The 20,564-nt window shown below is 37.7% G+C and overlaps 1 protein-coding gene across 2 annotated transcripts in view; it reads right to left on the bottom strand.

Annotated features, from left to right (window-relative positions):
* Positions 1-3,468: 3,468 nt before the first annotated feature.
* The window catches only part of LOC101391660 (calcium-activated chloride channel regulator 2), a 38,739-nt gene continuing 21,643 nt past the window's right edge, over positions 3,469-20,564 (bottom strand). For both annotated transcript variants that reach the window (XM_004431571.3, XM_087420087.1), the window contains exons 11-14: positions 19,798-20,068; positions 16,409-16,579; positions 12,815-13,048; positions 3,469-3,941 (exon numbers count right to left, since the gene is read on the bottom strand). In XM_004431571.3, the coding sequence (XP_004431628.1) occupies positions 3,499-3,941; positions 12,815-13,048; positions 16,409-16,579; positions 19,798-20,068 (1,119 nt within the window). In that variant the 3' untranslated portion in view covers positions 3,469-3,498. The remainder of the gene's footprint in view (positions 3,942-12,814; positions 13,049-16,408; positions 16,580-19,797; positions 20,069-20,564) is intronic.

The following is a 20,564-nucleotide window of genomic DNA, read 5'->3' on the forward strand; positions in this document are numbered from 1 at the left end:
AGCATAAGAAATATATATAATGTATAATTTCTTTATCATATTTATAATAGTTATTGTAAACTCATTGTCTGCTAATTCCAAGTCTGGATCATTTTTGGATTTTCTTCCACTGACAGATTTTTATTCTTATTAATGATGGGACACATTTCCTGCTTGTTGGCATGTCTAGTAATTTTTTATTATATACTGGATGAAATATTGTGGAGAGTCTATATTGTGTTATCCTCCTCTGAGTTGTATTCTAGTAGTTAAATTGTTGGTGCATCGTCTGGATTCTGCAGAGACTTGGTTTTATGCTTCGTCAAAGCAGATCTACTTCAGTTTTGCCCTTGTTTCTATAGCATAACTCTTAGTCTGGGGACATGGTCCTTACCCCTAATGTGGCCCTGCTAGAGTTTCAGTGGAAGCACAAGCCCCTGTAACTTGGGTGGGGTTGAACCTTAAACTTTTTCTCTCCAGAACTGGGCAGTTGCTGAAATCTCTGTTCAGCTCTTTTAGCCTCCAAGCTCTTGTTTTCTATTAGATTCCTTTGCAGCTTAGGACTCACCCCAAAATTGAAAAGATGCAGATTTTTTGTGGTTGCTTCCTGTCTAGGATTTCCTCCCTCAAATTCCAACTGCTTTGGCACCCCAGAACTCTTAGTTCTGGCCTGTCAATCCAGTAAGACTGCTGCTTTCTGCTTGAGCTCTATCCAGATGCTCTGAGCAACCTGGGAATGCCTTCGGGGGACAAGCTGGCTAAATGTGGATCTCACCTAGATTGCTTCCTTTTTTTTAAGCGTCACATCTCCTCCGGTTTCTACCTGCTTTTGTCAGTGTCCAGTGCCTTCAAAGAGTTTTAATGTTTTTCCAGAGTTATAATTGTTATCAGCAAGATAATTAGTTTGATTTGAACAACTCTGCCATTAGTAGGATTGGATTTGTCACATTGTTTTAAACAAATGATATATCTAGGGGTCAGCTCTTCTAAAAATAATTACATTATAGCAGAAGGCAAAGCCTAAAGCAAATAAAGTAATATTTTTGGTAGACATTCTGGTACTAACATGCAGGTGCAAAGGCACTTTTGGGGCAGTCAACAGTGTATGCATAAATAGGAATTTGCTCAGTGCATAGGCTATATCAACTCATTCCCTAAAAATCTCCTATCTCCTGCTTCTCTCTCTCTCCCATTCAGATTTAACCTTCTTTTACTACCCCTGAAAGAATAAGGCAAAAAATGGAGAGGATATTCTCCTTAATTTCCAAAACAAATTTCTATTTACTGCATAACAACAACTATTCTGACATTTGAAGATAATAATAATACTTGCCTAATCACCTTCACTCCCTAGACTTTTCTCCCCTCTCCCAGTTAACTGAGCATCTGACTCCATTTTTGCTCCTCTTGCAATCTTCGATCAAATCTTCAATGATGTTATTATTCGTGTGGTATTCCACCAGAGACCAATGCCTCATTGTTCCTCATTCTCCTTGGCCTAACTCTAGTCTGTTTCTATTCTTTACCATTTGTTCCAGATCAGTGTCACCTCCTTTACAGTAGCTCTGTTCTATTGATGATTGCTGGGATCTCTAAATCACTATCTTCTCAAATTTACATCTTTCTTCTTGTCTAATGCTTCACTCCCTCACGACCACTGAACAATGTTTACTCTATCCACTTGACAAGATCACCCTTTCTACCCTGCTGTAATATATTTCAATTTGTCACTTTAACATCCTTAATCTTTCTTAGTTTTGCCTCTTCCAATTCACTAATTTCTGGACTTAAGTCCATTTGTTTATTCCTGCACCCACAAGATGGAAAAAACAAAAAGAAACAAACAAACAAACAAACAAAACTGTGAAATAACACAGTGCCCTAAAGTTAGACTTGTTCTCCCGCTAATTGGTCTTGAAAGAGTCAGATATTTCTAGGTATAATCCCCAGCATCTTCCCACACCTTAAATAGACATGAGTGAAGGACTGGTATGAGAACCTGGCTCCACTCCTACATGGCTCTGCCATTCACCAGCACAGTGCTTTGTATCACGCCTTTAACCTCCATTTTCCTGTCTGTAAATTGAGTAAAATATTTGACGATTTAAAACTTGCCCCTCCCCATCTCAGTATTTTACCAGCCCTTTGAACTACAGAGAAACAAATCCTAGGCTAGCATGCGTAACATCGGTAGAGGGAGGAGGGACTGATTGCCAAGGAGGGACTTGAAGTTCCCATCTGGGAAAATTTAGGCACTATGAGACTTAGCATGTAACAGGCCAGACCTGGGATGCAGTATGAACTGCAAGGAGGCTGCCGAGGTAGAGAGATTTGCTGGTTGTGTTTCTTCCCAGCACTGCTCTGAGTCTCTGACCCAAGGCTTCATGCTCTCTGTCTCTTGTTCTTCTTGTGTGAATTCCCCACAATTCCCTCCTCACCTTAATTTTCATTCTTAATTGGTCCTGGTTATAAAACAGATCTATTCCACATTATTGTTTGTATTTATCCAATAAAGCTTTAAGCTCTTTAATCTATAAAGCAAATGATTCTATCACTCATTAAAAGAATAAGAAAAGTAAAGTCAGATGAAAGATGATTTTTATTTCCTCGTGACTTGTGCTTCCCTCTTTCAATTTGCTGCCCCCACCCCACCCCGTAGGTAAATAACCCTTGATAGAGAAAGGATTCCTAGTTTTATTTAAACAAAAAAAAAAAACCCAGAATCAGTCAGTCATTTCCAAAGGTCAGTCTCTCCCCCATCACCTTTTGTTCTTTACTTGAAGCCTTATAAGAGCTATAACCATTTCTATTGAATAACACTTAAGACAGTAACTTGGAAAGCTGCTTTGATGAGAGCGGAAACTAACAGACAATTAATTCAATAGACCTCTGTTACAAAACCAGTGTTAGGGCACAAGGATAACACCCACATTTTAAGGTTAACTTTCACAGTGAACAGAGATCTCTTTAAGCATTAGCAGTGGGATTTGATCTGTAGTGTAGTTAACCAAACAGCAAGACGTAAAGAACTTTACAATGGCGGCTTCATATATAAAATGCAGCTTGATCTTTAGTCATAAACAAGCAACCTGTTCTGAACAGATAAGGGGAAATGAAAAATTAATCAAAGTAACTAAACAATTGCTCCATAGAGACAATTATACTACATCATTCAGACCTAACCTCTTTTCTCTGCTTGGGGCTATTTTTCCATTTCAATAAGCCAAGCTTCTCTTGCCTCTTTGATTCAACTTTGCCCTTGCCTTTAAAGACATTACCTTGGAGAATAATTTTTATTATTTTGTCCATAGCCAAACTTAAAGGTTTTCTAACTTCCTCCCCAAAATGAATGTTCTTAAAGAATCTTTTATTTACCATGTAAAAATCTGATCTGTATTATACAAAAACTCAAAGCATTTTTAATAGTTCTGAGATTAATTTGACTTTATTAGTATGTTTTTGTAAAGTTCAAAGGCCATGGGTCTTACATCTAAGTAGGAAAGTACTCTGTACATTTGTTCATAGTAATTTTGTTCCATTCTCTTTCTTGTCTGCTGTCTTTTTCCTGTTTAAAATACAATGTGTTACAACTATAGTGAGGCAAATGATTCCTATCAAACCCATTGCTGTCAAAACTCCTTTCAGTATAAGACGATCTCTGGCAAGTGCAGGAGTAGAATTTGGAGGAATAAACAGAGATGCCTGGGCAATGTTAGATACAGCAGACTTTAAGGAGTTTCTATCTATTGCTCGTATTGCCACATAAATTCTGTTGCTTTCTTGTGTCTCTCCCTTGGGTTGATGTTCAGGTCCATTTGTGAAAAGCCTTGGTGAAAATGTAAATGTCTCCTTGGTGCCAGCTTGCCGAGGAGTTAGCTTTGATGTATTCACTAAAATGGCATTGTTAAAGTCATCTTGAATATTCTTTAGACTTTTACTCATTCTTATTTCATAGCTGTTAGCTGAAATTAAAAAATATAAATGGGTAGGTTAATTCACTTTTGAGTACGTTTTCTAGTTTATTAGAAATGACTAATGAAAATAGCAACAAAAAAAGGCAAAATACCTAGGAATAAACATAACAAGAGATATGCATACAAACAAAACTTTAAAATACTACATAAGAACTCATATTAAAACCTGGAACAAGAGGAAAGTCTTATTATATTTTTTGAATGGTAAGATTTAATATAATAAAGATGTTATTTTTCCTTAAGTTATTTTGTAAATTTTATGTGATTCTGTTAAAAGTGCCTCTAGCTTATATTTTAACAAGCTTATTGTAAAGTTTAAATGGAAAATGAGTAATCAAGATTGGCCACATAAAGCCTAAAAAATAGCCATGTGGAAGGACTAACCCTATCAGATACAAAAATGCTCTAATGCTTTAATAACTAAAAAAATGAAGTACTGGTGCATGAATAGACTTATGTCTAAAAACAGGACAAAATACATTCTGGGACTTAGTATATGATAGAGGTAGACTTCAAATTAATGGCAGAAAATACAAATTTCTTGATAAATGGTGTTATGAAAGTTGAGTAAAAAGCTGGAAAAATGTAAAATTAGATCCATACCACAAAACTTTTCTTTAGGATAAACTCCAAAGTGAAGTAAAAAATAAAAATATTAAGTATTTAGTAGGAAACAATGGATGAATTCCAGTATAATCTTGAAGTGGGAAAGGCCCTTCTAATTAAGATTCAAAATTCAGAAGCCATGAAGAAAAAAATTGATAAATCTGAATACATAAAATGAAAAACTTCTATATGAGGGGAAAAAACCTAAGCAAAATATAAACATAAATGTTAAGTGATAAAAATATTTGTTAACTTAAGTCAAAGGTAAAGTTTATTTCTGGTAATGGCTGAGAGGCTTCTATTGGACTAACTCTCCAGTAGATAACAGGTATTAACTCTAAAGAAACCAAAAAAAAATGTTGAAGCACTGGATTCAGATAAAAAACAGGTAGAAACCAGAGCAGATACAAGCCTTAAAAGAAAGGAACCATTCTGGGAATGATTCATGTTTTTATACAGTTTTTCCCCTGAGGACACCTCTCACTCCAGTCCAGATAGCTGGAACAGGAAACCACTATCTTCTTGGTCTGAGAAGCCAGAGGACTGAGTATGAGATTGCCAGAGTGGCTGAAAATTGAGGGAGGCAGAGAGAGATTGGCCCAAATTCTGTGTATTAACCTCTCTCAAATCTGAAAAACCTCTGAATTGTGCATATGTGGGTGAAACATCAGGGGCTCAAAGGAAAAAAAAAAAAAAGCTAGAAGGCTGAAGAACTGAGCAGAGTTTTATGCTAATGCCCACCACAGGAAGGAAGATATAGGATTTGGAGTGTGAATTTTGCCAAATTAGAGCAGTTTTGTAAGTACCTTGAGATGTCCATTAAAACACTAGGAAAGCAATGCTTTAGAAATAAAGATTGTGTTCCAGAATATGCCTTAGGATTAAGAGCAAAAGTGAAATAGACAAACCCCAGCCAAAAGCAAAACCAAGCCACCTCAAATTCAAGGTGATTCAAGGTATCTAGCAGAAAAATTTGAAAACTCTTCAGGGGAATATAACAGATTCCAGAGTCTATAATTTACTACCACATGTCCAATATACAATCAAAAAATAACTAGACATGTAAAGAAACAGAAAATATTATATATGGTCAAGAAAAATATCAGCAAACAAAAAAAGAGTCACAAATGACTGAGATTTGAAATTAATAGACTTTAATCATTAGAGAAATGCAAATCAAAATCCCAATGAGATATTACCTCACACCTGTTCAGAATGGCAATTATCAAAAAGACAAGAAACAACAAGTGTTAGCAAGGATGTGGAGAAAAGGGAACCCTTGTGCACTGTTAGTAAGAATGTAAATTGGTGCAGACATCATGGAAAATAGTATGAAGGTTCCTCAAAAAATTTAAAATAGAACTACCATGTGATCCAGCAATTCCAATTCTGGATATTTACACAATGAAAACAAAAACACTAACTCAAAAAGATACCTACACTCTCATGTTCATTGCAGCATTATTTACAATAGCCAAGATATGGAAGCAACCTAAGTGTCCATCAATGGATGAATGGATAAAGAAGTTGTGGTATATATATACCATGGAATGTCATTCAACCATAAAAAAGAATGAAATCTTGCCATGTGTGACAATATGGACAGACCCTGAGGGCATTATACTAAATGAAATAAGTCACACAGAGAAAGACAAACACCATATGATCTCACTTATATGTGGAATCTAAAAAAAAAACAACAAACAAAAGAAAACCAAGCTCATACATACAGCGAATAGATTGGTGGTTGCCAGAGGCAGGGGGTAGAGGGTGGGTGAAAAGGGTGAAGGGAGTCAATAGGTGCAAACTTTCAGTGATAAAATAAACAAGTCATGGGGACATAATGCACAGCATGGTGACTATAGTTAATAACACTGTGTTGCATATTTGGAAGTTGCTGAGATAGCAGATCTTAAAAGTACTCATCACAAGAAAAAAAAACTTTGTAACTATGTATGGTGACAAATGCTAACTAGATATTGTGGTGATCATTTTGCAATATATACAAATATTGAATCACTACGTTGTACACCTGAAACTAATATAATGTTGTATGTGAATTATATCTCAATAAAAAATTCACCTCATGAATTCCTTATAGTGCTTAAAAAAATAATAAAATAAAAATAAAATAATCATGATGAATATGTTAAAGGTCTATAGGACAAGTTGGACATAGAGAATGAAGAGATGGGAAATTTGAGGAAAGATGTGGAAACTTTAAAAAAGAAGCAAATGGAAATCCTAGAATTGGAAAAAAATACAATGAAAAAATTCATTTGGTAGGATTAATAGCAGATTGGAGACAACAGAAGAAAGAATCAGTAAAGACAGGTCCATGAAAATCATCTAAACTAAAGCACTCAGAAAAAAAGACAGAAAAATTGAATAGACTCTCAATGATCTTTGAGCTCCACTGACATATACATTTAGTGTGTGTGTATATAATATAATAAATATAATACAAATATTATCCAGGAAGGAAAGAAAAAAAACAATAGAGCAGAAATTTTTTGAAGATATATTAGCTGAAAATATTCCAAATTTGATCAAAAAGAACACTCCCCAGACCTAGAAAGCTCAACAATTCCAAACAGAGTACATATCAGGAAAATCACATCAAGGCACATCATGGTCAACCAGCCGAACACTAGAGATAAAGAAAAATAATTTAAAGCAGCTAGAGCAAAAAAAGACACTTTATACTCAGGAAAACAACAATAAGAATGATAGCTGACTTCTCATTAGAAAAAAATTGGGGCCAGAAGACAACAAAATCACGTACTCAAAGTGCTGAAAGAAAAACCTGTTGTCCTAGAATTCTACATCTAGTAGAAAATGTCATTTAAAAATTAAGGTGAAATGAACACATTTTTAGATAAATGATTACTGAGAGATTTGTCACCCAAAGACCTGGACTACAAGGGAAATGGTGCTAGACAAAAATTCAGATCTACAGGGAGGAAGAGGACTGGAAATGGTGACTATAAGGTAACTAAAAAGTTTCATTTTTTTTCTCTTTAACTCTTCTTAAAAAGACAGTTGATTGTTTCAAACAGAAGCCATAACAACGCCTTGTGGGGTTTATAACAAACGTAGAAATAAAATATATGACAGCAAGACCACAAACGATGGAAGAAAGGTAAATGGAATTATACTTTTGAAAGATTCTCGCATTATATATGAAGTAGTGTAATATTAATTTAAGGAAGACTCTGATAAGTTAAGAAAAATGCATGTTATATAACAGCTAAATTTGGAGTGGATGAGGGCAGGAATTTTATTGTTTTGATTTTCCTTATATTGTTTTTATTTTTTATTTTTATTTTTATTTATTTATTTATTTTTTGAATTTTTTTGTGAGGAAGATCAGCCCTGAGCTAACATCCGTGCTAATCCTCCTCTTTTTGCTGAGGAAGACCGGCTCTGAGCTAACACGTATTGCCAATCCTCCTCCTTTTTTTCCCCAAAGCCCCAGCAGATAGTTGTATGTCATAGTTGCACATCCTTCTATCCTTCTAGTTGCTGTATGTGGGACGCGGCCTCAGCATGGCCGGAGAAGCGGTGTGTCGGTGCACGCCCGGGATCCGAACCGGGCCGCCAGTAGCGAAGCGGGCGCACCTAACCACTAAGCCACGGGGCCGGCCCCTGATTTTTTAAATTGTGGTAAAATATACATAACATAAAACTTACCATCTTAAACGCATTCTAAGTGCACAGTTCAGTAGTGATAAGTACATTCACATTGTTGTGCTGTTTTGATTTTCAAACGATGTGAATGTATTACTAGTTTAAAAATAAAATTATTCATAAACAATTACTAGATTCAAAAAAGAAAAAACCACCAGTAGTACCAACCTACTCTAATAATATCATAATTATTATCTAAAATGTCTAAAAATAGATTTAACAATGAACAGGGCAACTTCAAAGGAGGATTTTGTTCTGAATGAAAAACCATAGGATGCTTTAAGCTTTAATTAAAAAATAACATTTTGCTGACTATGTTTTGAACAGTTTCCAAATTTATAATAATTTTTAATAATGAGACTATTTCTATTCCTGAATAGTAAATTAGAGTAAAGCACCTTTAAAGAAGGCTGTCAAAACAAAATAACCTTCATATTCAAATTTATCAATCAGCCACTTACCTCTGAGTGAACCCACTTGGAGCTGAGTTGCTTCCTATTGTAGTGCAAATACAATGGGACAGATATGGATGAAGAGCTAGGCTGACCATCTGCTCTACACTCACAATGGAACGTGTCCTTTACTATGGAGAGAGCCCTCCCCGTGGGCTCTCCCAGAGTCTTCTCCCAGGTAATGAAACAAGTAATATTTCATAAATCTTAGCATTTACAGAGATATTCCACATACACAGCTCTGCCTCTGTGATTTTGATCATGCCATTTTAAAGTAAAAAAGACTGGGACTCAGAAGGTTAAATGTGATGCCCGTGGTCAACAGTTAGGAAGTTGTAGTGCTAGAAATGAACTCATTTCTTCTTCTTCTAAATCCCATGTACTTTCTTCTATGAGCAGCTATTAAAAATGATATAGGACAGCTGTGCAACTGCAAAGACTCAAAACTAACTCAGCTCACAGCATTCGTGGAGAGTCTCCTTCCATTTACCATAGTTGTTGTCTTCCCCCCTCCTTGTGAAAAAGAGAATCAGGCTGCTTCTGCATGTTTGACCTCTTAGCTGTGTATCTCTAGGTTTGGTCTCCAACTCTACTTTCACAGTTTTCAGCCTATGAAATTAGCTCAGTGGCCAAGGGAAGACACTTAACTTCTCAGGGCCATTCCTTTACATTTAAAACAAGGGGATCACACTAGCGCATCTTTAAGACCCTTTCTGGCCCCAAAATGTTATAAATGTTATTTTGATATTTACTGAGTACTTAGTATGGTCCAGGCACTGTTTCAAGCCCTCTCCGTGCCTTATCTGATTCAACTCTCTCAACAACCCTCTAAAATGGGTATCTTACTATCTGCTTCTGCAGATTAGAAACCAGAATCTTAGAGAAATTAAGTAACTTGCCTAAGGTTACATAGGTAAAAGATGGTCTCTCTGATTCCTGTACCTTAACACTATGCAGCCTCTCACTAGGCTACACTGTCTCCTACTTTTTATTTCCCAATAATTGCTACTTTTCCAGTTACCAAGGCTTACACCTTCACTGGCATCTTTACCAATAAATTTCTAGTATGGAAAGTGCTGGGCTTGGACTGAGGATGCAGAGAGGGAATCAAAGTCTTGGCCCCATCTTCAAAGAGCTTACTCTTTACCAGTGGGAACAGTTCCCACTTCCTCTCTTCTTTTGATGTCCAAGCCACCCCCTAAGGATTATTTTAGGTTTCTCCTACATTAAGCCTTCTTCCAGCCCAGAAGCATAACTGAGGGTTGGGGGGGGGGGGGAGTGGGAAGAACAGTTGCTGTCACTGAGCAGCTTTCTCAGAAGCAGCGAATTTTCAACAATTCTTAAAGATAATATGTTGAGCGGTGGTTGTATAAGAACATGATGAAGATGTCCGAGGAAGCAGTGTGAAAGTAAGGCTGTTAGGCACGTAGGGAAGAGAGTCAGGGCAGGGAAGGAGGTCCAGGAGTTGTGTTTTTTGTGGTCTGGCCCCACTGTAAAGGCTCTGCCCAGGCCCCTGGCGTTAGAACCTGGACTCTCTTCTGCTCCCACCCCCACTGATCTCTACATCCTTCTAATACCTGTGGCTCCCAAAGTTTGAACCATAAAAATGGCACAGTGTTATACATATAATGGCTTTTTGACCGTTTTATGCCATTTTTTTCTCTCGATACAAGATTGTACATTGTTGGAGTGCAGTGACCATCTTAAATTACATCTATATAATGTTTAGCACTGTGCCGGGCACATAGTAGTTGCTTAGTAAATAATATATTTTTACTTTAATTTCTAGAGAAAACACAAAGGAAATAACTTTGTAGCAGAGATACAGATACCGCTTGGTACTCAGTTTTCACAATTATTTTACCCCAAGCTTTTAATGAAAACCCAAGGAAGTAACTCATTTCCATAATGCCTAGTCCATATACATTCCCAAACATAATGGTGATCTGGTAATGTCTTGTTTATTCCATGTAATTGGTCATCTTTTCTAGGATATTGTGTATGGTGAAGAGCTGGTACTTGGATATATGCTGATATGTTTGTGCATATGTGAGATGTTCATTTATTGTTACCAAGGTTTTTAAAAATAGTCATATTTTTTCACAATTATAAAGCTAGTGGCATACCCCCATTGTTTCAAACTCTGGCCACAGAGGTGAGGTTAACACCTTCTTAGATCACAATTTGTGAAAAAAAGAGGTGATGAAAGCATGTTTGAGTGTGCACCTTCTTGCTAGTTGGTCTACTCATGGCTAATTGGTCAGTTTTGCCATTGCTGAGTCACCAAATCAGTTATGACTGAGTATCTCAGCAACTAATACACATCCAGCCATTCCCCCCACATATCTTTTGTGGTTTGAGTTTTCAACATGATAATAGTCTTGATCAGCTTCAATCATCCTGCGCATCCATGAGGTTGTATGAAAGTGTGAAGGTCTCTATTCCCTGCTATGCCCTTTGTGATATCAATCTATACTAGAGTCTCACTTGGTTGTATTTCTTCTTTAAAAGCCATTAATAACCACTAGTTCCACACATTCACTTTCTTCCTACTCTTTTAATACAGTGGTGTAGTCGAAACTACTGTGGCTCTTGAAAAGGACAGTTCCTGGTAGTAATGGGAGTCTGTGCTTCTTTTTGTCTCTTTTAACACACTACCATGCTTCTGAGGCAGTGAGGAAAGAGGGAAAATACTAGACAGCAGGCACCACTCTTACCTTTAAATAGAGATGGGAGTGAGTGGGTGTGGCTCCTGACCCCAAATGAGAAGATAGAGAAGTCTCTAGTAATGCAAACCAGGAGGCCAGGAAACTTACTGGGCACATTTTCTCTTCCCTTTATGATTTTATGTGGTCATCTCATTTCTTCTTTACTATATTTTATCAAGTATAAAGTTTTAGTCCTGTTTTCCATATAAGGAAACTGAGGCCAACAGAGTTTAAGCAACCTGCCAAAGATCAAACAGCTGAACCTAGAGCCAGAGTGGGAACAATTTTTTTCCTGATGTCTAAGTTACAGCTGTTTCCACTATACAAGTGACATGTCCATCCCACAGTTTCCATCATTTCACATCTCCAAACTTTAAATTAGGAGAATCATTAATTTAGTATGTAAGTATTTCAATTCCTTTTTCTCTGGCAAGAAGAGAGAGATTTTGATAAAAGAATTTGAAGACAAAGCTGTAATCAATTGACTGCTTCTCAGCAACACAGAATTATTTGTAATTGTGCTGTCTTCTGGTGAGTGTAGTGAACAGACAGAGAATTACAAGCCAAAGAAAGATGATCTAAGTTGGAAGCAAGACTGGCAACGGCTCAAGGTGGTAGCTATTACTGATTGATATTGACAAAATCAACTCTCAATAGAGAAGGTTTGTTCCTACAGGAATCTCAATCAGAGGCACCAGGAAATAAAACACTTAATATGTAGTCAATGATAACCATGTTTTGGTGATGGCAAAGATGTTAGAAAGGTTACTCTTTGAAAACAGTTATTCTGTTGAGTTGCTATGAGGATCAAGAGATGATGATGGAAGCCTGAAGGCTGGCATAGGCCTTAGAAAAGGGAAAGTTAAGAAGGAACTTATCAATGTTCACCCAAGTAAGGGTAAGACAGCCCAAATCAGGGATGTCCCAGCCTCCCTAATAAAAATGATTGCCAAAAGTGGGAGAGGAAAATGTACCAAGTTTTACACAACTTACGGAAATTGTTCTCCTAAACCTGACTTATAGATCTTTGAATAAATATTCACTATCCAGTCTTCAGACAACTAATCACCTCCAGTATTTGGAAGTCGATGCTCTGTAATGCAGAACCCATTTCTGCTGACTAGACCACCAATACATGTGGTATTTATGTTTCCCATCAAGGTTTCTGTATGATTACTGTCAGTCAGCTACACCAGGGCCTCTCCAATCCTGGGGGAGCTGACACGCTCTCATTCCTAGACTCCAGGATATATGGCCTTATCAGCAACTCAAAGATTTTCATGTCAACCCTCTGCAGCTTTGTCAGTTCTAAGCCCCCCAAACTATTTTTACCTAACTAACCCCTGACATAGTTATTAGAAATGCCACCTTGTAGAAAAGTAGGTGATGAAACCAACAAACCTACCCTGGCCCTGATCCAAGTCCTCTCCAGGTGCTGTCCAGGATAAAGTCACCTCCTCTTCCACTTTTGCAGCTTCCAGGTCAATAATTTTGCATGGTGGAAACACGTCAGGGTGGGGGCCAGCTGGAACTCCCAACACGGTAAAGGAGCCCCCCGAGCTCATTCTGCTAAAGCCCCACTTTTGCTCCTCCTGACTCCTGCCCACTGATTTTCTTGGGGCATTCATCTGAATATTACCTGGGACACCAAAGAAAAGAATAGTGAAGACAACAAGTTAACAATCTCCTGAATAGCTTGTTTTTGACAGATTATTGAGAGACAATTTCAAACCTTTTTTCCTTTACTACATTTTTAGAATAACTGAGTTTGTTTATTCAACAGTTCATTCATTCTTTCATTCATTCACTCAATAAGTATTTTGAGGGCATATGCTGTGCCAGTCATCATGGACAAAACAGTAGCCCTCATGGAATTTATAGTCACATTAACAAACATAAATATTTATAAATTATGATAAACATGAGGAGGAAAAAAGGCAGGGTGCTATGAAAGAAAATAAAACAGGTGGTATCAAGGTTAGAGTGGTATCAAGGAAGTAATGTTTAAAGGTTTCCTAGAGGATGTAGGAGTCAGCCAGGTAAACACTGTGTGTAAGAATATCCCAGGCAGAGGGAACAGGTTGTATAAAAACTCTGGGGTATGGAAGGGCTTTGCAAATTATAAAAACTTAATTAAAGCCAAGAGAGTAGTTTGAGATGAGACAGGAGAGAGGAGTTCATTTGGGACCTCATGGGCCATTGTAGTGGTTTTGGAGTTTTATTTTACACGCCGTGAGGAAGCAGGGCTGTGACATGATCACATTTGCTCTCTGAAAGGTCACTCTGGCTGCTCTGGGTGGAGAATGGATTCTAGCACAGCAAGCAATGAGGCCACTGAAATACCAGTTGCAATAGTCCAGGCAAGAGAGGATGGCAGCTCAGGCTGGGTCAGAGCAGGGGAGAGGAGGCAAGAAGTAGGTATTTTGAGATATATTTTGGAGATAAAATCAGCAAAAGATGGTGATGGATTTGAATATGGAATGGGGAAGGGGAGAAAGTTGGTGGGAAAAAAAAATGATATAGCTCCAGGTTTCTGAAATGAGCAACCTGGAAGGAAAAGCAGGCTAAAGGGAAGGAGACTAAAAATGTAAGTTATGAGATTTGCGATTCCTGTAAAATATCTAATTGGAGATGTCAAGGAGCCAGTTAGATATGGATTTTAAGCTCAAAAAAGAGGTTTTAGCTAGATTTAATAATTTTGAACTTATGAATTTAGAAGTTAGAGGCATATAGATATTATTAAAACCATATATATTAATGAGATTACCTAATAAGAATTTCAATTGTAATGATAAATAGCATTTATTGAGTGCCTGGCTCACTATGTGCCAGGCACTTTTCTAAGTCTTATGAGTATGAACTATTTAATTCTTCCAGCAATGCTATGAGGAGGCTACAATTATTTCCCCCATTTTTCAAGATGATGAAACTGAGGCACACAGAAGCTAAGTAACTTGCCCAAAGTCACACAGCTAGTAAATGAAGGAGCTAGGTTTCAAACATAGGCAATGTAGCTCCAGATGCTACTACATAAGAAGGTTAGGACTGAGCTCTGAGAATTGCCAACATTTAGCGGCTTGGTAGAAGAGGAGGAGCTGGAAAAAGAGCCTGACAAAAAATTCCAGAGCATGTGAGGTAATCAGGAGAGTGTGGTATCAGAGAAGCCAGGAAATGACAGAGGAAAAATCAATCAGCTGTATCAGAGACTGCTGAGGTCGGTAAATGCGGACAGCAATGTATTCTTTGGCTTTAACAGCAGGCTGGTCATTGGTGACTAGGGCCAGAGCAATTCCAGTGGAGTGATTTGGGTGGAAGAGAGATTGCGGTGAGCAGAGCAGTAAATTGGAGGTGAGAAGGTACAGTCAGCAGGTTTAGATTAATTTCAAGGAACTGGACAACAGGGAGTAGAGAGGTGGACAGTGGCTGAAGGGGGACCAACAAAAAATTTTCTTTTAATATGGGATGTAGTAAACCATGCTCAAGTGCTATTCAGAGGGATCAGTAGTGTGGGAACAAGCAAGGGAGAGCTCTCAAGGCCCCTGGATGGGCAGGCTGGATGGCACCCAGAGAAGATCCAGTGGAGGCACTGGCCTTTGGGGAGGAGAGGAAGGGAGCAGATGCTGCTGTGGCTGGAGATTTGGTGGCGTGAAAATAGAGCAGCTCCCCTTTTTCTGTGAAGTGCGTGCTCAAGATAATCACCTGAAAATGAGCTGATAAAGTGAGTGTTGTGAATAGTAGCCATGCCTAGGGAAACCTAGCTCTTTCTTTCTATGCTATTAAGGGCCTATATGAAGTACACAGATAAAAGCACAGTTGAATATTACTTTTCTAATCTCACTGTACACTAGATGCTGATATTTGCAGCCTGTAAACTCATGGGTTTTAAAAAGATACTAGACCAGTTGGTAGCCTGCGTGCTCCTTGATAGGAATCAAGTCTTATTCTACCAAATTCCTAGGACTAAGCCTGTCACCTAGTAAGCCTTCCAAAATGTTTGATGTATAAATGAAAAAGGCAATATCTATTTGGAAATGAAGTATTGTATCTAGATACAAGTCATATCTATGCAATAATACCATGTTACCTTGCAAATTGATTTACCTTGGTTTTGAAGTAATCCAAATTATTTTAAATATAGGTAAAAGTAAATTGTGTTCTAGACAACACAAAAAATATTAGGAGATGCAAATCCACTGCAGCATCTTGATTATTTTCTACTGAAAAGTACATATGGATCAAAAATATAGAATCATGTTATGGAATGGTCCAAAAAATTAGTGATAGCTGCTAAAATACCTAAAATATATTCATCAAGATTCTGCAGTTTTGCAAGTAAGAATGTTCAGAAATGTTTTTTGAGATTACTTTAAAAGACTATAGCATATTTTTGTTTTTCTGTTATATTGGAATCAATGCTTCCCATCAGGATCTATAATAACGGTGTTTTAAAAAGATGTGTATCTTCTATTTATTTGGCACTTTTATCTTGAAGGAAGACAGAACATCTTTAGAAAGCACTCAGTTGTTTGTAATATCCAAACATATTTTTTCAGGAACTCATTTCCTGTGTGGATTGTTTGGGCTATTTGCTTCCTTCTTTCAACTGCTAACAACTTTTTGCCTCTTTCCCTTGTCTAAACGTCTGTAGAGGAAATACAGGAGCTGGAACTGCGAAAACTCAATAAATCTCTTTATCCGTTTGCAATTCTGATGAAACAGTCACACGAAAGAGGTCAAAATAATGACTAAAATGAAGGGAGGAGAAATCTGTGGAATTACCTCTTGCCTTGCTGTTATCTACTGCCAGGAATCCTTGAGGATTGAAGAGATAGTCAACAAATTATGCATTGATTTAAGTACAACGAGTTTTGGTATTCCATCTCTCACTTTCTCTCACATCTCTCTCTCTCTCTAATACACATACACATACACACACACACTCATCAGAGATATATACATTAAATGATGTTATTCAAATAACAGTGCTAATGATTCTTACCATTTGCTATGTAACCTGGGACGTACATAGCATGACTCCCAGGAATAGAGTGTGCTAGGTCACTTACGCTGGCAGAGTGACGGACACGCACTTTCAAGCTGTATCTACCATTTACAGTGAAGGAGAAAAAATACCTCGAGTAAATTCCATCATTTTGTATAACATCAGCACCTGTAAATATAAAAAAAACTCAATGTCAACATATCATCACAGTTGATTACTAATATTTAATTAAATCATTAAAAATAAGGGGCCAGCCCGTGGCTTAGCAGTTAAGTGCATGTGCTCTGCTACTGGCAGCCCAGGTTCGGATCCTGGGCACGCACCGATGCACCGCTTGTCTGGCCATTCTGAGGCCATGTCCCACATACAGCAACTAGAAGGATGTGTAACTATGACATACAACTATCTACTGGGGCTTTGGGGAAAAAAAAAGGACGAGGATTGGCAATAGATGTTAGCTCAGAGCCGGTCTTCCTCAGCAAAAAAAAAAAAGAGGAGGATTAGCACAGATGTTAGCTCAGGGCTGATCTTCCTCACAAAAAAAAAAAAAGAACATAAAAAAAAATAAGATTTACTCCCCTTATTCTTCCCATTTTAGCATATGCTGTCATGGTCATAACTACTTTTGATATTATCAGGTGATTAAAACTCCAATGACTCCATAATTTCTCCCTGTGATTCCTTAAGCTCCAAAAAATTATTTTCTAATGGTAAAGGAGTTTTACTTGCTTCAGTGCTAATAAAGCATTTAATAATCACCTGTAGAGCTCTCCTTCCTATCACTGAAAATAATACTAGTTTTTCACAGAAACCAAGTACATTCTTAAGCTTGTTTATAGTCACAGATCCTTTTGAGATACAGGTTATTCTGTTCCCAGGAAATAAATATATATGCACATATACACATTTCATACAATTTCAAAGGGTTTATATATTCCCTGAAGCCCTAATGAAAAAAAAACGATGAAAAAAATATTTAGGAGTTGATAAAATAGGGTGAAATTATTTAATTGCCTCGTTAGAGAGTACATGGAACTGTTGTTCTAGATTCAGTGGGGCTCGCCAACTTGGAGTTTGATAGGCTTTGGTTCTGTCCACTGTGCCTTGATTCAGGTGGCATTCTGAAAACTTAGCCAGTGCTAGACATTTTTCCTTTTGCATTGATCCTCAGAGAGCAGTTCAGTTCCAAACCAAGTCCATGGCTGAATGGCGGGAAGGCCCAGGCTCCAGAGCAGCAGTGGGGGGCATATTTTAGCCCAAGTGCAGATCACATTCACTGTTCAAGTGCAGGTGGCCACGCTAAGCAAGCATCTTGTCCTATTCTACACTCCATTCAGTTCTCACACCACACACTTGGCCCTGCACTCCAGCATTGTATCCTCATGAAAGGGCTCTAGAATCCCACTACAGAGGCAGGGCTGCTCCTTAACAGGAGAGAAGAAGGAATATATTTAATTAAAATAAAATGCTAAACAACTTATGATCATAGTAGGTTTAGAAAATTTTTTATCTACTGAAAAAAATCAGATCTTGATATTTAGTGGTTGAATGATTAATAAAGACTGTCTTTGCTGAGAAATTATAAAGGAAAAGCTCTCTACGCTGTGGTTCGCACTGCCACCTCTTTTAATCACTGAGTCAGAAAGAAATGGGGAAGAACACTGGCTTGGGTATCAGGAGACTTGGTTTTAAGGTCTGGATCTGCCACTTAGTAGCTGTGAAACCATTTGTCTGAGCCTCAGTTTTCCCATCTATAAAATGGGGATAACTTATCTCACAGGGTTATTGTGATAATCATTTGAGAGTGTGCATGAGGAAGTACGTTTTAAACTATAAAGCATTTTACAAGTATAAATTTTATTTTTGTTCATCAATTTTATTTAGCAGATAAATAATACTTCTGTTATAAAAATAAGTATTAGACAACTATATGCATGCATGTTAAGTATTGGGGGAAAAAAATCTAAATTTACACTTTGATGCCTAAACAATCTTTTTCATTGTTTCTTTCATTGGGGTATAAATTTAGATATTAAATAAATGAAGTGGTTCCAGGGAATAAATATAAAAGCTTATTGAGCCTATTGGAGTGATCTTTCCTAAGATAGCTGTATCTCTCCTCCAGGCCAGCCCACAGGGTGGGGTAAAAGAAGAATATTCTGCAAAGGGCATTTTTGGACTACATACAAAAAATGAAAGATGTGGCCATGGAGAAGCAATCAGAGCATGAGAAGTTCATCGGGATCCATTCCAACAGGCAAAACAAGAGGACTTCTCTGGTATCCCTCTAAGGTGGACTGGGACTAAAATCCTTTAAATGAACTTTTGTTTCATCAGTGTGACACAGAATTGCCATGGCAAGATATTAATGGGTGGCCAAACTTCAGACTCTTGAAAAGAATTTATCTTTGAAATAACAGACGGAATGAATATGATTTTATGAGTAGATCAAACATTTGGGGCGGCCAACACAAACTTTGAGGTCTATCTTCATTCTGAGAATTTAGTTTAGGAAAAGAACAGATCGAGAAAGAGAAAACAACAAAGGAGTTTGTTTTTAAGAGTCAATAAAGTTAGTCAGAAAGAGCCCAGGTGCTGCTGTTTGCCCAGCTTGGTGCTGTGCCATCTGTGATGAAAGATGGATGATGAAGCTCTGAGCTCTATGTGCAGATTGAGTGCTTTGAAGTAGGGTTTTGTTTTACTTTGTTTTCCCAGTGGTGGGAAAATCTGTATCCTGATTCCACTAGACCTGTTGGCCTGGTCTTCTTGTGATCAAATCACACATGTAAAAGGCACTGGCTATGCCCTCTTACCAACCCAGCTACATGGCTAAAGAATAGTCTGGGGTCATCTCATGGGTCACAAGTTTGATTTCCCATTTTCTATTCACAACTTGGTCCAAGGAGGAAAAAATGGATTAACTGTCATTGCATCTCCCTTCTTGGGTTTTTATTTGCTATTTTAATTGTGCAATCTGATTATTTCAGTCATAGGAAAGCTAGCGTATCTTAGAGGAATATGGGCATGCCACAAGGACATATAAGCCTGTTCTGTGTGACCTCACTGAGTGTGGCCAGTGTCAATGGACAGCTGGAAGCCAACAGCTAGGTGTCAAGTGACTTCCTCCCACCATTTTGTTCACACACAGCCACTCTGAGGAACCTCATGGAGACTCTCTTTTCCCAAGTTCACATTTGCTTTTCTTGGGCAGATTCGACCTATAGCTACTTAGTATGTCAGTGATTCAATGAGACTTTAAGACTCTCATAAGATTGAATGAGAAAAATAATAGAATTGAAAGAATTTTAAAGATAAGCTTAATGTTGACACCGCAGCCTCACAACAGCTCTTGAGAACATGAAAAATGACACGAAATTCCTTGTTACCTGCTCCATCATCAAAAAGTTGTAGTGTAACAGGATCTCCAGTCTCTGGCTCAATGGTAGCAGTTACCGTGGCATTGAGAATGGGATAAAACCCTTTTCTCACATTTGCATAAATCATCATGGGATGGGGAAAATGGGTGCTGTCTCTTTCCACAAAGGCTTCCACAGTGGCAGGGGGCATGGCTGAGCTCGAGGCATGAGAAGTCACTGTCACTTTCAAGGCTTGAAGAGAATGGTGGGTATTGTTCAGTGTGTACGTCCAGAGCCCAGGCTGCAAAACAAAGGCTTTTTCTTTTGTCAAGTGTGAAGAAGAAAATCAAGCCATAACTTTGAAGCATAAATTTAAGCTCCTAGGGTTTTCTGTTCTTGTTTCATTGATGTTGCATTTTCTAAAATGCTACAAAAGACTGACAGGAATAGTAATATTGGTTAAGGGATAACTAAATTCAGTATTTATGAGGCTTTCACAGCACAACCCACTTTTATTGTTGGGTAAGTCTTTAGCGAATTATACCCTGAATTTATTTGTGGTGAAGGACACTTCTTGATTCACATTTTTAGAAGATGATAACAGTGTTCAGCTTCAAAGTATTTTGAAAATATTAATCTGAGCTCCTTCACCCAAAAGGACATTCAACATTTTTATTCCTTTTATATAACAGAGAGAAGTACAGCAAATAAAGTGGACAATTGTGATTTATGTGGATAACTTGGATTGAAAGGCAACAGTATCCTTCCTTCCCTCCACTTCCCCGAAGCCCCCCATG

Source organism: Ceratotherium simum, chromosome 2 (genome assembly GCF_057802395.1).
Source record: "Ceratotherium simum simum isolate JZ-2026a chromosome 2, ASM5780239v1, whole genome shotgun sequence".
Lineage (NCBI taxonomy): Eukaryota > Metazoa > Chordata > Mammalia > Perissodactyla > Rhinocerotidae > Ceratotherium > Ceratotherium simum.